Here is a 23,768-nt window from a genome sequence, read left to right as displayed (position 1 = left end):
TTAACCACCTTTCAGTCAGGGTTCTTGTTGAATGGAACATGTTGTGGAGTCATATCTACATTATTGCTTCTTAAGATTATGGATGATTGTACAAGAGTTCAGGGAAAAAAGAGAGAAGTGAACACACTATGGTAGAGAAGCCATTTCCTTTTCGATATAACTGGCGCTCTTTAAATATTTTCAAGAAATTACATTCTCTGAGAAACTGTTACATTCAGCCGAGGCTTTTGAGACTTACTCGACGCTCAGATCATATGCTTTTCCAAGTGACTGTCACAAGTGCACACTCTCAGCATCTAGCCAGGAATGAACTGGCTCCGTGGAGAGGAGCGCAAAGCCTGTGATGCATGCATCCATACGCATGGTTGCATACCATATCTCAGCATGCCAAATGAATGTTCAATTTGACTCAAACATTTTGAATAACTGCATTTCAAAGTGTGTCAACCTGGTTCAAAAACACAGCTAATGGATGGCAAAAGCATGAAAAATAAAACACTCATTCTGGTGAGCGTGGTGCATCAAACTTGTATACTGGATTGCACTCTTTTTCGGGATTGAGAACACTTGGGAGGGAGATGTATTACTTATTTAAATGCCACAAGGCATATATCTGTTTGTTTAAATATTCCAATTTATTTCAAGACAGTAAGTGCCCTGCTGGAGTGAATTATGGATGATAAATCAAGACGCTGAGTTATTAGTTATGACAACATAAGGCTCTGTCTTAGTCAATATGTCTCTCTATGACACTGGTATCATTTAATGGGAATGTGTTAAACTGGCAAGCTGATGAGCCATCCTGATTTGGGGAAGACAACTTTACACCTAATCTAAAGACAACATAATCCACAGGGCAATATGATGAGGAACACGCAAGCTTGGCGTCAGAGGCCTGAGAAAACAGTGGAACAAATGTCTGCTGTCAACTGATTTAACGGATTGATTTCGCAGCAAAGCAAAAGAGAAAAATTCATTACGGTAGGATTTACCGTTAACTATGACCACTGTGATTTCATTTGCCACGAGGAAGGTCGTATCAGAGGCATGCTCAATGTGTTCGGCGGCAGCAGAGACGTACAGGTGGACTTCAGGATTCCCCCTCCTGTGTCAACAAAGTTCTTTTGAAAAATTACCTTCCTTTTTTGCCACAAGGCCGGTGCCCCGCTCTCTCTCTGTGGGACTCATCTGTGAGAACAAACATGATGCCTCTTACAGCCCAGAGCTACACCGCCTCTATTGAAAGAAGAAGAGAAAAAAAAGAGGAGCTCAGTATTTTTTTTTTTTTTACCTTTAACATTTTTTAACTGTTAATTAAATTAATCTAGCCTTAGGTTTCAAATTAAGTGCCTAAACATTAGTTTGTGTAGGCACATATGCTATAATTGACTATTTATAACACTTCATTTAACAGACCTGAGATTCAGGCCAAAAGTGTAGAGTCCAGTCAACTCTAAAACTGCATTGGAGATTTTCTATACGTTTAGACTTTTCATTAATACTAATTCCGGGGTTAATTTGTTAGACTGATAAGTGAACTGTGAAGTGTTTCACGCTGATCCAAGTTGTAGGAGTTCATCAACTGAGACACTATCAATGTCTATGGGACTCCAGGAACACAGTGGTGTCCATAATGACTTTGCTGCTCTGCAGTGATAGCGCTGTGCGAACAGTGGTTCTGTATGTAAATCACAGAACAGTGCTAATATGGAGTAGCTGCAAAAAGATAAAAATTCAGAATACTGCATGATTACCCCCAATTGTAACATTTTAAGTCATTTCACTATCACAAATGGATTCCAGATGGGAAGACAATAGGTCAGAGTCGGTGGGAAATCAGCAGGAAGGCCTGACCCTTTTTCTTTTACATAAGTATGTTCTCTTGATCTTGAGCTAGATGTGTAAAGACATAACAATACATTATGCATGTTAGAGAAGTAATTTGGTCCTATCTGATGAAATTCTGCATTAGTGAACATTAAAGCAGGTAGGTTCAAAGGCAGGTCTTCACGCAACTATGACCACGCATGCTGAAACACAGGGATCAACAAGGAGGCACGAGCTCCCTGCTACATTCCGTTTTGCGGTTCTAATCATTAAACTGTTTGTGTTGTGAGACCACGAGGTGACAATGGTGAAACATTAAAGCGGGTTTTGAACTGAATATTAAAAGCCTTCCATCTCATCATTTGAGTAACTGCTTTCAAAGGGTTTCAGGATTTCAGGGCACATAAATGTTTGATATGCTGCTGGAGTGATGCATGATGGGCCACATTCTGCTTGAGAAGCACGCTCTCTGAAGGTCATCAGATCTAATTGTCGGATGGACCAAGTCTTGATTGCTACAACAAATCCCTAAAGTTCATATGAAGGCTGATATCAGTGTGTGTTTTCAGCATATTTTCATGTTTACAGGAAATAAAGGGAAAAGAGAGGGCATTTAGGTCAAGCACCGTAAGAAAAGCCAATAGAACTCAAACATGCCACCATGTATAACACACACTGTGTCTACTGTACTGTACGTACACTGATGTGTCTGCACTTGAAGAAGGATAATAGTTATTTGCATCCTTGCAAACAGTGATCAATGCATGCTAGCAGTGCTCTAACCTCTCCATCAGTGCAGCAAAGCAGGCACTGGCTCAATTCTTCCCCAACATATGATGTAAATGCTCTGTGGTGCACATTTAATGTGATGTCATTGTACTATTGACATCCAGGAATGGACCGGCGGGCTGAGGCTGATTTGTTTAATATCTAGTTGAGAGAATTCTATTGACTTTCCTTTTTTCCTCATCTGCTCACAAGATGAAAACATATCTTCCTACCCAGAAGCTCTGACCTAATATGCCTTTCTAATGTTTTTCAGAAGGACATGCTATATTGCGCGTGTGTGTGTGTGTGTGGTTGTGTCCACCGTGACTGTGTGTGTATGTGTATGTGTGTGTGTTTAGCTCCATTCAGGACTTATATCGATATAAGCCAGGCTTAATCCTTTCACTCTGATGGCTTCAATGACAGCGGCACACCATCAGATAAGAGGTCATTGAACTGCAGCAGCCACCTCTTCATTCAGAATAAATGGGGTGCACCAAGAGTGCACCTTACTATGTGCCACATTGCTCTAGTCATAATGAAAATGTAATGCATTTTAGGTTCCAGCTGCCATCACTACTGCACCAGACAGAAGTGATACCGCTGATATTACTCTTATAACTTACCAAATTTGTTCCTAGAAATGATGCACATACAAAAGAGAAATTTCACCATTTGGAATGTATGAACTTACTCTCCAGGTGTCTTTTTCCCTTCTGTTTTTGAAAAATTCAATTCGACCTATTTGTGAGTCTCTTGGTCCAATCTTTGCTTCATCATGAGTGCACAATTTCTATTGCGCTGGTTTGCTTTGTTTTTCTTGCGGCTGTGCGGGTACATGACTGTTGTTTGGATTTTCAGGCTGAAATTGAAAAACCAGGCGCACCCTCTAAATATTCCAAATGTCCGTCAACCTTGCAGCCAATATGAGGCAGGCATCCATCAAAGCCCATGTCAGACTAATGCTCATTCCTGTATCTTGGCACAGCATGACCATATGGACGTGTAGATGTTTCCTTAAGCTTGGCTTACCAGTCAGGTTGAAAGGAGTGAATAGTACAGGGAGAGAATTCACTCTAAAAAAAACATCTAATATCCATGCCGCTGTTGTGTTGTTGTTGTTTTTTTGTTTTTTTTTTGCTCTGTCTGTCTCCAATCCCACTGAGGGACATGAAAACCAAAGACCACAGACGACCTTGATTGAGGCACAGCTGAAACATGCTAATGCCCTGATTTTGTTTTCATTGGGAGGGCTCCCTGGCTGTGGCATATCATTTGATTTTTGCATGCATCGAATCGCTCCATGTGAACTGTCACAACATGTGTTTCTTTCTGCCGACGCCTCAACGAGCACCTCTCTTTGAGCAATCGTCTGGGGACCGTGCTGGATGTTTATTTTGGCAGAAATCCCATCATGCGTTCATGCCCATTTCCTTTGGTCCGAGCAGTGGCCCTGCATGTCATCGTAAACTAGACTGAAAATAGAAATGTGCGCATAACGGGGGCCTGAGCCATGCACAAACAGGGAGATTTGAAGATCCCCACAAGCTTTTAAAGTGCTACAGCAATTTGCAGTAAACTAATTATAATCCAATTTTCTAATCTCTTGTTCTCATTGCTATTTTCTACCTCTCTCTTCAGTTCTCTGCAGTCTTGATAGTTTAAGACCTGGCCCATTAAAACAACCAGCGCTTTTAATGACAGCATGTTAACGCAGCACAAAAAGAACATTCTCCTTTGCCTTTTCTTCATTTAAATTCAATTATCACCGAGAACAGTTAGACAGCAAGGGAATAATAATAATGAGGGGTGTGCACGGGATGAAGGTGTGCAATGGCCGCGCGGTGACATCTTTTGTTCTGCTTTCGGATTGGCAAGATAATGGCGAGGGCTGCCGCGAGGGGGGCCAGGAAAAGTGGAGCTCACCACACAGGTTATCTTTCATGCTGTACAGGATAATCACGGAGTGGTGAAAGCTGGGGAGCAGCAGAGACATATCTTCTTGGAGATCAAGGTCAAAACAACTCAAAGGAAGGTGGAAATTCAGTTTCAAAAACACTCACAGCTGCCTGAAATATATTGATCTAGCTCCTCTTCCCTCTACCTCCAAAGTAATTTCTCTGATAGACTCTGGTAGAAATACATTATTTTCTTGTCATAGGCACCACAATGGATCACTGTTAAGAATATACAGCACTTATAGAGACGAAGGTGGTGGTGGTGGTGGTCGGGGGGTGCTAAGAGCATGGTGAGCCATATTTGAAATAACAATTCACAGACTGCTTCCCTTCAGTCCTATAACACTTTGCCCATTCCACAGGCTGAAATTTTCATCAATCACAACAACAGGACCACAAATTAAGAGCATCAAGAGCTGGACATCTGAGAACACCAATAAGCTAAGTGAGCTCAAAAAAATGACAATTTGTCAAGTGTGGAATTGCTATAATCAGGGTTTATGGTATAGATAAATGTTACATGTCCAGTCTGGACTCTAGCTTGCCTTTAAAAATGCATAGATGCATTACACACGCAATCACTCTGCAGAAACTTTACACAGACAGATCAATAACAACGCCACAGCACTGAGACCTCTGAGGCATTGCAGTAAGCTCAGCCACTTATGTATCTGAGCCAAGTGGCCTTTGCAACAAAGGAACAGCAGCTCCCTCTTCTTCCTTTGATTGATGCCCTTGAAAGTTGGCATATATTCCCACAAAAGAGTGTCGAACTATCTGATTGAAGGGCTTGGTTTTAAGCTATCCTAAGTTATCCTTCATTCACAAAGAGTTGGGGATCAAAGTATATGATGAGACTGGCTTTTGATTTTATTTCCTTCAAACTAATTTTCAGCGGCCATGTAAATATTATGATATAATATGTGAGATTTAGTATTAACAGTAAAGACTCCTTAGGCTCATTTATGGTTCCTCAGTGTGTCTCTCCAGCTGACTGACTGCTGGATGTTGCTCAGGCGTCGTCACTCCACAAAGTCCTCCACCTCTCCTCCTTTGTTCTGAGTACAAATCCTTCTTTTATTATCCAGGCAGCAGCAGAAGGTCCTGACCCCACTTCCCTATTTCAGTTTCCTCCGCGTTTGATGCCCGCCTCCCCCCCCTTCTTGGATTATTGTAATACTCTATGCACTTGCTTTGATGTAATAACTGTGTGCAACTTAGTAGTCGGTGTGGAATTTGATAGAGCGATGACCTGACAGATGAGAGAGCACAACAGACAGCTTGTGTCAAATGAATCCATGTTTTGGATTTGTTAGACTTGCATCTGTTTTTTGAAGGGATTTTGTTGAAAGACGGTGCTTTTTGTTCTCCTCCTCCTCTTGTTGTATTCTTGTAACATTTATGACTGAGAAAAATATCTTGCAGTCGCCCTTGATGTTTTTGGACAAAGGACAGAGGTAACTGTACTTTCCACATCGAGCGGAGGGTCGCAAATACCACAAATTATCCACTGCCGCAATTAATAACCTTGAATATATTGAGTTAGAAGCAACCTAGAAGTGAACAATACAAATATCACAGCCCTGTCCACTGCCATGTGTTTAAAGGTATGGATTTAATCATTCAATCAATTTGTCAAAGTCAAAATCAAGAGTACGTGGTGGCACCAGTTTGTATACAGTACCTCTTATTATCTTCTCCCAGTTTAATTTATTGACTGAGGACTTAATTGATTTACTGACACTATTCTCAAAGTCACCTCATCTGAAATGTTCCAGACGATCAACACCACCGCCGTGCATGTGTGGCTTATCCGACTAATTAACCGATGTTAATCAGATGAAGATGAATCTAATCATCTATTTATGAGATAATCCTCCGACAAAAATATAATGTTGATATCAAGCGAAACACAACAAAACATGAATTCTGATGATTCTCTCTTGTCTGTAACACAGGCACGTGATGTCAGCGGTGTAAGATACTCACATCCTGGTGTATGTGAGCGTCAACATGGATACAGTGAAGCCACACATTATTCTCCTCAAGGTTGGAGCTTCTTTTTTTTTTCCTCAATAGTGTGGAAAAAAATAAATTGCTTATGGCCAAAACCCTGACTTCAAACAGCACAGCTGACAACAAAGTCAATAAATGGGTCACATCAGACAATCCCGGGAGCCGACAAGGCCAGGCTATTCTGAGATCAGAACCCCGAACCAAACGCAAGGCATTCTAGGTGACTGAGTTCATGTTAATGAAACTCACCTGCGTCGGGATCTGACAGGGCAGTTCTGCCGAGATTTGGACACATCAATCATTAAGAAGAAGAATGTGGCTTGATGTTGGCTTCACAGTGACCTGCAGGAGATGGTAACAGAAGCATGCACTCTTTTGAGTCTTTTCTCCCTGGCTTCACAAACACACACATGTACACTTCACCTACACACATACACACACACACACACACACACACACACACACATCGACATGCAGTTTTCTTCAGTAGAATAATTGCGTGCCACCCCTAGCTGTCAAGCCATGTCAGTGTCTCGTTAGCGCTGGTATTGGCTCCGTCGTAGCTGGTAGCATCAGGAAAGGTCAGAGTGGCAGCGTCTGCACTGTCACACTGAGCGCAGGCTGGACAGACACAGCAGATTCTGCCCTGTCTGTCTGGCCAGGCCTGATCCAGGGAGGTTTTTTTTTTTTTTTACAGAAACACCTCAGGGAGGAGTGGATCTGTTTGTCAGCTGTAAACGAAATATAACGCAACTGTCATTTTTAATAGGACAATTGCATGGGCTCAAGAGATTCTCAGCTTGTGTAATGGTGCTCAGAAATAATGCCTGTGGTTGTGAATCATCCATTGTAAACCGGTGAAAGAAAAAAATCCATAAGAAATTCACATTCACAATTGTGTAAAATATTGTTGTTGCGCTACAAAAAGTATAATTTTGGTTACACAAAGTAAGAGATATATGGATTCGAAACTGAAAACTGTTTGAATGTCCCCAAACACATGGATCCATATTTATTGAGGTACTATTGATTTAATTCTTTGTTATTTGGCAAACATGCAATTCAAAAGCAAATTACAGATGATATTGGGACCTTATCTTTTTGTAAACTCACATGTAAAAAAAGATAAAATAATTTCATAAATTTTCTGTATGAGTTTTCCCACAGCTTCACAAAAGGTGAGATACAGCCACAAAACCTTTGACTAGGGTTAGGGGTTAGGTGAAAGTGCTATGTTCAAAATGACAAGACGGTTCCTGCGGCCGGTTAATGTCTGTGCTTCCAGTACGGCCTAAAGCCCCAGGAAGTTTATGCAAACAAGGCCAATGACATATGCAAAAGCATGCAAGGTAAATGCTACACCTCCAGTCCAGTAGGTGGCATACTGTAAGAAGAAGTCCAAGGCAAAAACAGTCCAAGGCAAAAACAGTGGGTCACAATTCCCATTGGATATCATCTTCCATGTAAATACTGACAATCCATATGCAGCAAGCTTGACTAATCAGAAAAGTTAATTACTGCAGGCCTCACATCTCTAAGCTCCTGGACCATTGGAAAGTACTATCCTCCAATGAGGGACTTTTTGGGTTCGGAATGCACATAGTTCCTCGAATGTTTCCTCGTTCCTGGGCAAAGCTCCTGCAGTTGAAATGAGGCGATTACATTTGATCATTTAATTGATTCTGTATTTCAGTGCTTTGCCAACCGAGGCAGGACATTGATGTTAATTGAACTGCTGAAGTTTACAGTTTGAAAGTGTCCCTCAAAGACACAGTGCAGCCTTATTGTCTGCAGCCGCTTCACACTGCATGGCTCAGCCTGTCATGCTCCCATTGTCTTGTTTCTCTCTTTTACAGATGTGAGTTTGACTCGCATAAGCAGCCCTGACTGTGTTTGGGCTTTTTTGAAACAGCAGTGATAACAGCATTCAGACTGGGGAGGAGTGGGATGGAGGCTGACAGGTCGTGAGACACAAACAGGAAACCTCGCTGATGCCAAGTCTGCCAAAGCGCTCTGATACCTGTCCAAACTCTGATGAGACTGAGACAAAAAAAAAAAAAAAGCTAGACCCAATTCACTCTGTTGCTCTCCTTTCATTTTTGTGACTGGCACCAGTGTGCTTATCAACTGCAGAACTATTAGCCACATCAAATCAATGTGTTCATTGCTCTCTTGCCTCCATTGCTCTCTTCTCTTTTTTTCCACAGCCCATCCCACCCTCTCTCTCTCTCTCTCTCTCTTGCCCTCCCTCTCTCTCACTCCCTCTTTTTTCCTACCAGACAGGTCAGATATTAGAAACCTGTATTATCAGGTCTTCCCAGGATGCTGGTGGAAAAGTTGATTTGCAACGCCTGATTGAATCTACTTATCCTTCATCCCTTTCCAACCCCCAGCCAGCTGCCCCAGCAGACAGGAGCCCAATGGCCTATCTACAGTGAGGTGCCAAGGAATAAAAATATCTATCTACAGAAATAGGGGGAGGGAAGGTGGGAGAAAGGAGAGAGAGAGGGGTAAACGAAGAGAGGGACGGTGTCGGCCGACGTGTCACAGCTTTGGACAGCTTGGGGGACAGACAGGGGAGGGGGGATAAATGCACTCCTTGCCTCCTTCCCATCCCAACCCTGGCTCCATCCCCTTTGCAAACCTTTATCTACCAACATTATACATCCATTTATCAGTCAGCAAACAAAACATGTCGAGCCCCCCCACCCTGAAACCCACCACTTCACACACCACACACACACACATCAAAAGTAGAGAGGAAGCCTTTCAGACAAAAAGTTAAATTAGTCAAACCCCTGAAAGGAGGCGAACAGAGCAAAGGTCACAGAGGACATTCATTAAATGACTGTAACGTGTGCTAATTAAAGCCAATTTGCGATAAAGGAAAACAGAGAAAGGAAATATTTATCTGTTGACGGGGCTGCCACGGCTGAGTGGTCGTCAGTAGCACAAAGAGAGAGCCATTATGGCTTTATCTTTGTAAATAGAGGGGGGAAAGTGAGTCTTGGCTGCAGACGGAGGGATGAAGAGATGAGAGAGGAGTCGGGGAGCAGAGAGAGAGAGAGAGAGGGGAAGGGAGGAAGGGAGGAAGTGGGAGAGGTGACTGATGAGGAGAGTGCGGAGTTGTGGCTGGTGGGGAAAAAAGAAGGAAGAATACGCAGAGTGGCAGGAGAGGTGGAAAAGGTCCAGAAATGCCGCCTTCATCAGGACGAGATGGCAGGGTGTGTGTGTGTATGTGTGTGTGTGTGTGTGTGGTTGGGGTGGAGAGTTGCTCAATTTGTGAATGCAATTACTGTAGACCTCCCAAGTCTGACTACTGAATCGAATCAACACTGTGGTGGCAACTCAAGTGCCTAATTTCATTCTGTATGCCCTTCATTCATGAGACAAAATGAACAATTAGAGTAATGACTATGGCAGGTGTCCTCACATAAAGAGGTGTCACCAAAAAACTTCTTTGTAAGTGCGACGGCTATGACAAGTGAAACACTGAGCTACAGAGAAGTGACTGGCTCAAAGAGCTGTGTTCTGCTGCAGCGACACGGCCCCAGATCTAAGAGGACAGCTGTCAATGTCTCTGCACACGTCTCTGGGCCAGAAATCTGTGGTTTGGACAGGGCTTAGTGAAGTTTCGTCCTTTGACTTTAATCTCAGACACAGTTGCTCCCTTTTACAAATTCTCCCTGTGCACAGCTCTGAGCTGTTGGCACGGGTGCACCTGCAATTAAAGCCCCCAAAACAAACTCCATTACACCAAGCGTGTCTTCGGGTTTTCCTGCAGACGCTTTCTGACATCCGAGCCAAATGATGTTTGACTTTTAGGCCCTGGAAACTTTTAATGGAGTTCATTCTGCAATCAACCTGGCCGGGGGGAGCCGAGTGAACTCTGACTTTGTCGTATTGATCTCACCCAATTTGTTTACTGGCTGAGGTCACCAAAATCCCCTCTGCAGCCTGTAAAGGGGTCAATAATGTCAATACAGTAAATTAGGTAATTCTGCTGTAAAACATCCCAGGATGGTCAATTTCCATTTTAGTAAACTTTATATGCGTGACACACAATTACGTCCACACGTCAACATGTCAAGTTGTCGCACATTTCCACCGGACAGAGAGAGATTGAATCTGGAGCAGGCGGCAGGATGTATATCTAAAGGGGCGGATCTATGAGTAAACAAATCACCTTTTGTCAAGTCCAATGATAAATCACTGCTCTATAGAAGATGGAGGATTAGTGGCATTTAACCCTTTACTACCATGCCTCTAAAGACACACGGGTCAATAGGACACTCTATATGGTGTTGCTGAGCAGAAACAGTGGATATTTCTGCTCTTTGATAAAATCAGCTTAATTATCTCAAATGACTTCATTTAATCAAACATTTGTTTAACCCCTGTGTTTTCTTGACCCTGATTTATTTCCTCATTGCTAAGGATCTGACAGATATTTATAGAATTTATTACATTTTTTTTTACAGTCACCTATAGTGACCATACCCATGAGTACTACAGGGTGAATTAGAAAAACAGAGAGGAGGAATTCCCTCAAGACTTCATCTTATTGATATTATTCAAGTATTTCACCACGTTTTACGAAGAAGATCTGTAAGAACCCATAGAGAACTGTTTCACTTTCTGTACTGGACTTCTAAAACATTTCAAAAACAATCTTTATGACTAATTCATATACAATTAATCCAACGATTCATCAAAGCTTATTGCATTTACATATGTTTGATGAAGAGCCACTCAAAATTTAGTTATGCTTAAAACTAGGATAATGTGTTATTGAGGAGCCAACATTAAAGTATCGGTGGCCAAGATGTCCTCACTTTTAGTTTCTTATATATCATGGATGTCCATAATTAAACTCAATAACTTAATTCCAAAGCCAGAGGACAATGTCCTGTAACAGGTTCATTTCTACTTCCTATGAGAAGTAACCTCAACTTCATATGTAAAATTACTGGAGTGTCCCTAATTAAAGAGAAAGTATAACTCATGTTGGCTGTAGGCTGCACTGACAATACAGTACATTGTGACTGTGAGCACCTACTGTACAGTCAACCATCAACACTGCATGTGCCTGCAATCACTTATTTCTTTTCCTAGGCTCCAAATCCTGGGTTTTACTGCTGGAACGAGAGAAATGATTGAACCATCAATCCTGGACTCTGGGGTCATTTTCAATACATAATTTGTGTTTAACAGCCATTTATAGAGTCAGGAATAAGGAGAAGCACCAATGGCAAATACTGGCAAACACTCACTCCAGGGAACACATAATGTAGGCAGCAGAGGACTAACAAAAAGGAAAGTGTAATAAAAAATGAAAACACACCAAAGAGAAATATTACTTTAAGTGCTCCAGTTGAATTTACATGAAACTTGCAGCAAGTATTAATGATAATCCAGTAGCAGACATTAACTCTCTTCACTTTTTTGAAATATAAGACTACTTATCTGTAGATAAGACTTTCTGTAGGTGAGTGAATCATGGCACCATCCCCGCGATACAGAGACTACTGCAGATGGCTCAGTATTACATCTGTGCTATTTCTTTGCCTCTTTGCAAGATAGCTCTACAACTGAGATAAAAAGAAATGAAAAAAAGTGCCACAATAGGGTGAAAGCACTGTCCATTACATTTTGTGGACACAAAGGCTTGAGCCAGTGGTGAATATTGGAAAAGCTAACAGTAGAGGGCTTGTATAATCACTGGGAACAGTTTGGGTGGGGGGTTGAGGGGGGGGGGGGGTGAACAGGAGCATCAAGATCCTGTAAAGCACTCCAGACAGACACACATCACACCCGGCCTTCTGAGATGGGAGTCCTGGGTAGGGGCTATTGCTTGATACCACAGGGGAAATAAACTGCCTAAAATAGGCATGAGGGCAGGAAATGGATTTTATTGGAGAACTAATCAAGGGGGCCGTTTTAGTGGGGCACAATTTAGATTTTGATTGGATTCCTACTGACATCGGGGTTATCAATGCGTCTCATACTGGGAGGTGTAATTTGATCTTTGATGTCCACACAGTGGTCTTGATGTATGTCCTGCTGCATGGGCAATGACTGCTGTGCATGTTTGTTGCAGCAGCATGTGTGTGTGTGTGTGGGTGGGTGGGTGGATGCCAGTGTGTATGGAGTTTAAATGTGGGGAGATATCAAGCAGGGGGCCACAGATTAGTACTGTGGTTACTGTGACTCAAGCCACTGTCTGAAGTGCCCCTTAAGACCCGAGCAAGTAAATAGTTCATGACATTTGTAATTATAATTAAAAGAATCAAAAACTCAACAAGTCTAGCCACAAGTTATGACTGTCAGTGAGTTTAAAACCTATATTTATAAGACACTTACATGTCACCTTTAAAAAGTAGTAGTAGCCTACTAGTATTTATCCAAAGTAGGGTTAAACTTATTGTAACTTGCACTGTAAAGTTAATGGAACACTTCTGACCCTGCAAACTTTTGAGGAACATACTTTGTTCATGCCATCTGATGCGTAAGGTGATTTCTCATGTAGCTACCTGTACATCCTAAAAACCAAACAAAAATAAAAGGCAGAAAATAACCTTCAAAAATCTGTTTTGCATTGTTTTGAATGTAAACATAACTTTTGGTTGTGAAACGTAGCCAACATTAGCATTAACAGCTGTTCATTGACCTGCCTTCCCAAGAGATTCAGCCGTCTTTGCACCTATACAAGACCAACACTTACACCAGGTCTTCTGAGCAGCACCACTTCTTCAGGGCTGCGTGTACACTACAGTATGGTGACTTGCAACTGGAAAGTAATGAGACGCAGGCAGCTAGCCAGTTAGCATGTTAAGGGTACTATATGATCAAGGCAAGGCAGCTTTATTTGTAGCTATAGCACATTTCATACACGAGAGCAGACGTAATTGATTCTGATCTCACAATGTTCCCCCAGACGGATTAGTAAACAGCTGCTAATGCAAATGTTGGCCATGTAGTGATAGAACAATAGTTTCTTTAAGGTTTGGTCATAAACAGGCTTAGGTAATGCTGCCAGTGTGGGTTAAAGAAGAGTCAAGAGGCCTTAGTCACTGTAGCTATGGCTAAGCACACGTGGTTAAGGTTAGGAATTGATTAAAACCTGCACTGACTCTCAGTTGAAAACAGGAGACAAAGAGCACATTAAAGTCTGATAATATGTAGACCCATCAATCCACCCAGACCTTGTCCCTGCACAGACATTGCAGCTCTATAATGTTACCTCACTTCCTCCTTTGCTCCTGATATAATTACTGTGGCTGCTTCAGGGCTTTGTCCATTGACAAAGGATTTTTTGGGGCCACTTGCTGAGACAACTGTCCTTTTCCTTTTTGAGGAGTTTAGATCAGATAATCAGATTGTCCAACTAATTTTATAACCCTCTGGAAAAATGAACCCATGCTTCTACTCCCTGACTTGTACAAAAGTACAGCAGTGATAAGAAATTGTCAAGTTTTAATAGACTCAGGGTGACATGTTTACAGTTCAACAGATTCACTTTGCTTTCCGTTATAATTACATTAGAAAAATCTGACATATTTGTTGCCATTTATCCACTCTGACTTTAAAACAGAACAGAAAACAGCAGGAAGCTGCTTGATCTAGTTATCAATAATGAATCACATTAATTGTTGCATACATACATAAACCATGTGCTGCGTACCAATTAGGAATTAATAATTGCAGTCTTCATCAGTTCAGTGTAGACTATTTGCACCATCACTCAATGATGAATGTAATAAAAAGAATAAACATTTTAGCCTTTAAAAAAATTTACATAGAAAATGTTTTGCCAATAAATTATACAACAGATATTTGAAACAAGCAGTCTTTCTCAGAGCCTTTTTTTATTCATGGAGCGACAATATCTGTCAATTTCTCCCTAGCTGCTCAGTATGTCTTTTATTTATTCATTATAACAGTTTGTTCTTTAACACCAAAAAAAAAAATGTATATCTTGCATAACGATAAACACAGCAGCAATAAAAGAGTAACAATAGAATGGCAGCTATACAGTAGATGCAGGTAGGAGTTGATGGACCTTAATTTATGAACTTACATTATTTGCTACTTCATTTGTACCCTAGTTGCTTTGTTTGTTCTGGATGGGCAACTAGACAGTTTTCGCTTGTTCATGTTTGCCCCTTTTCTGCATACATTTTTTAACGATTGTTTTGGTCACTAAGATACGTAGGTACAGTGACTGATGCTGCAGCAGATCTGATCCACTTTCATTATGGATCAATAGCAAAGAAAATGTGTCTCTACTGTAAAAGTTTATTTTGGAGTTGCTCTGCCTTCTAGTGGTCAATAATCACTCTATGCTGCTATAGAAATTCATTGTATTTTTGGTCACTGACAATAATCTAAGCTACATCAGCAGTGCTGCTCTAGCATTATCATGGATCAATATTACAGCCAAAAATGAGACCAGCTTGGCAGTTACAGACAATAATTAAGAACAGAATAAGCAATGAACTGGCAGTTAGCAAACAATGTAAATGCACATCTGTGAACACTGTGTACTGAATTTACTTTTATTTGAATACTGGCTTCTACCCTTCAGCTGTCTGTTCTGCCCAAACCATCAAGTGTCATGAAAATAGTTTTTATTGAATTCGACATCTGGTGTGCTGACTAGCAATATCTGAACCCAATTTACCTTGTAATAATGTTGGCTAGCAAACAACATTCAGTTAAGGTTCTGCCCAGAGGTGAACTTGACTGCACTGTCAGTGGAGGATCTGTTCAAACGGGGTGTGCTAAATCCAGTCTGTGACATATGTCTGTCATATCAATGGCGTCCAATCGCTATAAGGTTGAAGAAATCACTGAAATACTTCTAAATGATCATATGCTACATATTTAGGAACCTCTCCTGTTTTGCAATTTCCTTTACTGTTGCCATTTTTCTCATAAGTTTTGACATTGAAAAATACTTATAATTTCCTGTTATGCTGAGATGAAGAGCAGAGGCCTTTTTTAACATGCAACACTCTAATCCCATTTAAGTTGCAGCCAACACAGACCCGTGCCAAAATATCATCAAAACCAGACGGCTTTGATGCCCCGGCCAAGACTTTAAAGACAGAGGAATGTGGTAGTGGGGGCGAGTGCCAGGTGTATACCACAGTGTAATTAGGCCTGAATCGAATTATAAAGCAGCACATAAAATATAATGTCGCTTATTAGCAACATATTTTAAGTGTGTTAGTTTTACAAAGATTGGAGACACTTGAGGAATGATACAGAGAAACCACATCAACTAACAAAAGTACAGCGGGTCAAACAGCTCGTCTGCATGTAAAAGGCACGGCACTTGAGCGATCCAAATGAGCGAGAAACACATGTTCCATGAAAGGTGTCAACAATTCAGACCAAGCTCTACTGGATGATGACGAGATGATTTTTGAAAGGAAGAGAGAGACAGACAAAGCAGGCGCAGCGTCTTCAAAAGCACACACTGACCCACACTGATTTTCATGCCTTGACAGCTCATTCAGTGTCCGCACATTTCCATAGAACTATTTTCACATGTAGGGTATTTTGTGAGATTAAAAGCACTTCAACGCAACATGGGATGTTTGCATGTGAATGGGAGCCATACAGGGAATGTCACATCACTTATCTTTTGTATAAAACTGCGGTGTTCTCCTTGTCAGCCGCAAATAAGCCCATTGTATCCTGCTGATAAAAGGCAATCAAACAAAGTATATAATCGTGAAGTCAAGCATTAATTGCCTGTATAACTACCACCTAATGCTGAAATAATTAAGAATGTCTCTTACTGGGGACTGGCAATGCAATTATCACCTTGATGACTGTGCCATACAAAGACATTCAGAGGAGGGAGACAGAAAACGAGAGAAGCAAATAACTAAAATGATGGGGATAATACAATTACAACATGGCTGAGAGGGGAAGGAAACAAAGGGGAGACAGCCTCGAGGCTTTTTCCAACAGGGTTGCCATGTCTACACACTTCATTTGCATCCTTATAATGTTGCACAATTATACTAGATAAGCAAAGACTGCAGAGAGTTTGTGCATCCCTTACATAACCATTTTAGTGTTTTTTATCTCCTACAGTATCTTTATCATCTCCAAATAAATCTGCCACTTGACTTGTGTGGTCAACTTCCTGTATTCAGCCACCAAGTTAATTCAAAGTTGCCTCCAATAAACATTCGGAGTGAGCAGGTGTCGAGCACCGCCTCACTTCATCACATCATCACATCAGTCTGATTCACTACATATCAATGACGGACCAATGTGCCCGAAGCTCTGACGTAATATCCATTGCAGTAGGTGCCATTTTTTAAACCACACATACAACAAATTACAGGTTGTAATGCAGTATGTGATATATACAATAGTGGACAAAGTCATCATCCATAGGAAAAAGGGGCGAATGTTCAATTCCTCATTTTGCATTATTAAAGGTGCAGATCAAATGAAATATTCAACAGATGATATGCTGCTTTAATATTCATAGAAATGAACTTTATATTAGAGAACACATTTTTATGGGAAGTAGACTGGAGGCCACTGATTAAATTTCATTGTTTGATCACTATTCAGGGACATTATGGGGTATTCCAAGGACCAGCCAGTGGCCCTCTTTAGCAAACATTTAGGGGCAGTCTCTGAGGCCATGCCACTTTGGCAGGGCACATCACAAGTTTACAACACTTTGTGTTTCAGGAATGGAAAACTCTGGCTTTTTTATGCAGCGCCTGAAACGTTTCTGCATGAATAAAAACGGGAGGTGAGCGGGAAATACGTAAGTCATAGCATGTCTCAAAAAGCAGGAATACATATTCATGTATTTACTGGCACAGATATTACCTACGGCAATCATGATTCAGTAAATATGAATAAATCAGATAGGTCCCCGTAGTGCAGTATCCGTACTCTTATATGCTACAGTGGCTCTTGTTGTTTTGTTTTATTTTGTTTTGTTTTGTTTGTTTTGTTTACATAAGAGTATTAAAGAGTTAATTAAGTGTAAAGTAAAAAAACAAACACAAGCTCCATTGCAGAACTATCAGGAGGGAACCCTCAGATGCTGATCTATTTCAGACTTGGATGAGACGTAGGCTGGCTGCTGGATGAGAAAAGATCATTTATCCCATCTCCATCTCAATACACACACACACACACACACACACACACACACTCTTAGCCTCTGGTCAGAGAGATCAAGAGAGGGGGATCGGGGTCCCTGCTGCGACTCTTAACAAGATGGCATTCTCTAAGGTCATAGAGTTCGTGTCTACTTTTAAGGGACGTGAAACTCTACTCATGGTTCTCTAACAGTTATGTAATTGGATTAGGCCTCAAAGAGAGGCACCTTTTTCATCCTCAGCTTTTGTCCATTCGCCACAGCGCTGAATGGAGCTTAGAGGGCTCCAGACATTGAAGAGGACAAGCGATGGATTAGGTGAGGCATCCTGACCAATTAAGACGAGGCCAGGTGTCGCACCGATAGCGGGAGAAAATTGAGACCTCGACTGACATGTGTCTAATTGCCCACTCACTGCCCTGCAACCACTCATTTGTCTGTCCACCACACACTGTTTTCCTCTCTCCCGTGCCTTTTCTTTCTCGTCCTCTCCTCCTGTGCGAAGGTAACCCGAGCTGCCTTCCCTTGACCCCTCTCTTCCGTGGAGAGCTAATCAGACCCACCTGGAGCTCCCCCAGTGCTCTGTTAGCTGCTGGCTCAGCTAGCAACAGCTGATCCGCCGGGGGAATCCCTGGAGGCGAATGCTGCGGGCCCTGGCACCCAGCACACACTGACGCAGGATCAGCCGCGGAGATTTTCCAACTGATGGTTCATTAAACCTGGAGGAGAATAACCACACAGCCACGATAAAGAGTCAGGGTGTGCACCTGGAAAAATAGTCTCTACTTAACTTAAATAGTTTGGTCCCTTCCCCCACACTGGACTGTATATTAAACATGTTTTGTTAGGTAATTAATTACAATTATAAACTGATCAGTAATGGAAACAAAACTGTGGCTTGTGACACTCAGCTTCATGCAGGTGTTGAGCTTCCGACAGCTCACGGTTTGTTCATCCAAAACTTTAGCATTTTCATTCACCCGCTCCACTCTGAGAGAAACTTTTTTATAGAGCGGGCAGCTGTCTCTGTCAAGATCTGATAGGAAGGAACTGTGTGCTACCAGCCCAGTATCACAAGGCACACACAAACAGCAAACACACAATATGTTAGCAAACAGCTAGTGAACATAATGAAGGATTTTAGCGGAACTGACCAAAATGGAGAGGAAATGCTGGTCTTTTATTGGACAAACATTTCCCAGATGCCTCGAAACGCAACTCCACATGAATGATAATGTTGCTCCATAACTGCGTGATGTGCACCTGCTACCAAATTTGCTATATCAATTTAAAATGTGGTTATATTGTGTATTGTGTTTTCAGTATCCATCTTGTACTGTATTTACAGCTTGTTTTCACTGTCACCAAGTGGGAAAAAACAAAACAAAAAAACAGTTATTGCAGTTTTAAATCTTTTATACTGTATGTGTGAAATGTTTGATGTAGAATAATAAACATTCTCCGAAGCATGTGCCAGAATGCCCTGAATATGACATTACCAAAAAAAACACAATCCTACAGTAGATATGGTCTCCATACGGCAAACAGTAAAAATCACCAACACTGTATTGCTTCATTATAAATAAACTGCATTGTACAGAGGTGTGAATAAATCAAAGAGAATGATTCACACATAGTTTATGTGTGCTTTTGTTTTACACAGTTTTTGTTTCTGCACTGCTTCGACAAAGGCGCAGGCTCACTAACATCATAGTCAAATGACTGTCACATGCAAACCACCTCATATTCCATAATACATGTAACACTGATTCCCTTAACTATTTATCAAAAAAGCAATAATAACACCAGCTTTTTTTCATATTATTTGGAGCATTAAATTATTCTAATATAGCCGAAGGCCAACTGAAATGGAAGCGTGAACATGCAGATCCAGTCCATTATGCATTGTTAAACATTGATCTATGGTTTAATATTTGCTTCCCAACAGCAATGACAATGTGTTATTACCTTGACAGAGGGCCATAATGTGCATTGACATGCCGGTGATTATTTAAATAAGCTGCGACAATAAATACGGCTCCACATGATCTGGAATATGAGCCTGAGCAGAGAAAATGTGCAGATACTAGGAGTAAAATCGGAGTTTGGAGCCGTTTGGAGTCAGAGGTCAAATATAACAAATATAAGTGAAGTGTATCAGAAAAGCAGCTCATTGTTGCCCCAGAACAAAGCTTGAGTAAAATGTGACAGGAAGTGAGTGATATGATGATTTAAGATCTTAACGTGTAACAGCAAGCAAAAATTTGATTATCTTTGTTGTCAACATGGAAGTAACTAGCCCTATATGCCTACGGCCTAAGGAGCTGTTGAAACCAGTAAGACTGCTCATACATTGTTTAATCCCCACAGCTGTCCTGCAGTGCATCCTTCTCTTCCTCTGTGTGTGCAGAAGTTTCTTGTAAATAGTTACAGAAAAATACTAAATCAACATCAGATTGTTGCTGGAAGTTTCAAAAGTGGCTGTTTCACTGTAGTGTGTCTTGGAGCAGTTGGCATCCACATCCACAAGGGACGCAGGCATTGCAGTTCAACTACGGATGCAAAATTATTCTTTTGACAGAGACACAATAAGTAGCAAAGCGTCAGCTAAAATCAACATAAAAGCCTCTTGCCAAACACCAACTGTTATGAAAGGCAGTGGAGAGCAAGCATACTGGCATCCACAGCAATTAGAGGAGAAGGGTTAGCGAGGACTCCGCCTGTCCCAGACTCGCACGCCCGCTCCCACACCTGTTTCTGCTCCTGGTCCAAACCAAAGGCAGAGAGAGAGAGAGAGAGAGAGAGAGAGAGAGAGAGAGAGAGAGAACAGTTACTTTGTCGCAGTGCCATCTTAGCCCAGCATCGTCTAATGAGATTAGATGGTTCACTAATGAGCTCTACAGTGAGGAGAGTCAACTGTGAAGTGAAGGTCAGAAATTTCATCGCTCAAATGTGCTGTTGGACTTCAGGAGTCATTAACTAATAACAAACAAATGGTTTAAAGGAACCAGCTATGGTATTTTTGTTTGTCCCTTGAGACTTTCTCTCTCCTCTCTCCGTTTTAATCAGCAGCTAAAGTATGAAAGTAAAAGAAAAAGTCTGAGTTGTTACACTTCATGAATGGAATTGATTTGTGAAGATTTTTGAGGAGTCCGGTTTAATTTCACACGTGTAATGCGTTTTCATAAAGCCACAAATGTACAAAACAATCCAGTTGAAGTTAAAAAGGTATCTGAAAATTAACAATGAACAAGTACTTCATATGTTCTGTAGATTAAGATTGACTCCTTAATGTATGCACATTGTAGTCATTATTTGAGAGGGCATTCAATCTGCTGAGAAAGACTATGAGCTTTTCCAATAACTTCCCATGAGCACTTTTTTTTTGTGTTTACCAGATGCCCCGGTGGTGAGGTAAGCATCAGGGCAGCAGAGGAGCATTTTCGCTGGCACCTTTAATAATGTGCTGACATAAAGTCATACATGTTTAACCAGGTAACAGAGGGCTGTAAAATAATGATCCATATTGGCTTTTAAGACAAGGTATTAATCTCCAGCATCCTTTTGCCCCTTTTCTCTGGCATTTCATTCAGCGAGGGTTAAAACAGATTGACCTCCCTTCAAATAAAATTAATTGTTTTTGGTATTATTTGCCATCAAGAAAAGATGCAATGCTGGTGAAATGTTTACCCATATGTCAGCATTTCCTGCTATTGGCACACAACTGGATGTTTGCATTTTCTTATTCCGGAAGGATTTCTTATTACAAGTAATACCCTGTTAATCAGTGATAAAATGAATTTTGTTTTAGCATTATCAGGAAGATGTAATCAACGTGCAATTTGCTTAAGTGCACAAAACTATCATTTTTGTTAGCACTGCATATTTGCTGAAGAAATATTGCACGCCACAGTGTATTAACACAGAGAGGATGCCATGCATCTTCGCATCAGACCTGAGAGATCTTTGTCACCACTATCTCCTGTAATCTGTTTAACACTGTTTATGTCCATCCAAATTGAAGATGTGGTATGGAATGACTAATGTCAGTCTCATAATTTAGTCATACACTCCGTACCCTATAGGGGCCATCTATGGATGTTCAGTCCATGAGTGCACAGCATGAATAGTGATCCATTCACCCCTCACCTTTAAAAGCCCTGATGGAGAGCCCCATCCAGATGCAACTGCTCTGTCAAGCCCAAACCATCCTTCAGATAAAACAATAAAGATCCTATGTGAACACCTACGTGGGTGCGCGTGTATATATGAGTGTGTGTGTCCAGAGCCAGTTCCCGTGCGAAGATGATCTCACTGACCCACGTGCTGAAGGAGAAAGAAAAAGAGAGCGCTCGAGGTGATGACTTCTCCACTCACTTAGGGAACTTTGACTTATGAGGTGCACTGCATTTAGCCAAGCTAATGCAAGTGACGGCTGTGCCATTAACCTCGGGAAGAGAGGCAGGCCTAGGCAGTATGATGCATTCAGATTGGCAGAGGACAATATTTCACCATGACAGGCATTACCAATGAATAATTAAGTGTTTAATATAATGATCTTGAGAGAGAAAGAGGGAGAGAGACAGAGAAAGAGAGAGAGAGAGAGAAAAGAAAGAAAGACAGAGACAGAGAGAGGAGAAAATGGTAATTCCACAATTCATTGCCCTTAAAACCTATCTGGCATTATTACCCAGCAGCATTGCATGGGGGAGAGGGCTTTTGTTGAAACAAATAGGTTTTTGATGGCTCCGCCAGAGTAGTAACGGTTATTAGGTTTGAGAACTCTTTCATGATGGAAGTGGTATCCTGCCGAGCGGAGATCATGAAATTTTAAGTGGGGAATTTACAGCAGAAAGCCTGCGGGACAGTGAGGCCGTCTGGGCCATGCCTCGGGACACATGTGTTTTGGTGAAGCATAATGCTGGTCTAATGTCACTGCAAATAAATAGTTAACAAGCTGGAGATAGTTGTGCTTGTTAGAACTGCAGCCTGGCTCACAGAACTATCTTCCTTCCTTGGAGTTGGGGTTAAGAAATGAATTGACAAGTCAGTTGGGAGAGATGAAACATATCTTCTCGAAGGCCAAATCTTACTCTAACAAAACCATGTCAAGTAGCAGAGCCTGTGGGAGTTGTGCAATCAATTGCCAGCAACAGAACCCCCCCCAAAACAAGCTTATATATAGTAAAACTAGTCTGGCTCCACTAGGACGGCCAACATGTCAACACAGCACAGATATTGTGCTCATTTGGACAAAATGGAAAAGCTATGAAAGTTGTGTAGTTTTATTATGAGGTCAGAGACCATGTACTTTCATGTCATGAAGATTGACGAGGAATTGCATAACTTTACAGCACATCCCCCGAGCAATACTGAAGTTTTGAGTCTTTCCAACATAACATCCCTCAAATGTGGCTATTTAAAGAAGCTACTTTTAAGTCTGGCTCTCACTAAATAGCCAGTGTTAGCAATGACATGCATTTACTTACCAGCCTCCTCCAGATGTGCAAACACAGATGCAAGAGGTTGTACAGTATTAGTAATGCTACGTCTTCAGCAGGAAACAAGCAGCCACAGTGACTCGCTATTGGAAAGTGACCAGGTGGTGTGGTCCGAGCAGAGCTAGCCAGTTAGCATGCAAACTTTAGCAGGCGAAACGAAGTGACTAGAAAAAGCAGCAAAAACAAGAATTAAGATTGATGCTTCTTTCCATAGTTGATACTGAACTATTAGCATTTCTTCTAGACGTAAATAACTGTTAATGCTGAAATTGTTTATGTAATATTAGCAAAACTTACAAGTAGCTATGAAGAATTTCGACATGGACTGAGTAACACATTTAGTGGATTTACTGTATTTCATTAATGCCTTAACTTCAAGAATTTTCACACTGGGTTCATGGCTGTTAGTAAAACTTAGAAAAACATATTATTTTACAGAAGTTAACCTTTCTATTTAAATTGTTGCCATAATATCCAAATGGGTCACATTCAGTGCTCTGGATGGGAATCTTATATATATATATATATATATATATATATATATATATATAT

General features: G+C 41.2%; 1 protein-coding gene across 1 annotated transcript in view; it reads right to left on the bottom strand.

The window, feature by feature from the left end:
- Positions 1 to 19,382: 19,382 nt before the first annotated feature.
- dcdc2c (doublecortin domain containing 2C) overlaps positions 19,383 to 23,768 on the bottom strand; it is a 39,879-nt gene continuing 35,493 nt past the window's right edge. The window contains 1 exon segment of the mRNA XM_085768022.1: positions 19,383 to 20,478. Within this exon segment, the coding sequence (XP_085624148.1) occupies positions 20,362 to 20,478 (117 nt within the window). The 3' untranslated portion in view covers positions 19,383 to 20,361.

Source organism: Trachurus japonicus, chromosome 22 (assembly GCF_045865225.1).
Source record: "Trachurus japonicus isolate A0001 chromosome 22, Traja_1.0".
Lineage (NCBI taxonomy): Eukaryota > Metazoa > Chordata > Actinopteri > Carangiformes > Carangidae > Trachurus > Trachurus japonicus.
This window is presented reverse-complemented; position numbering and strand designations above follow the sequence as displayed.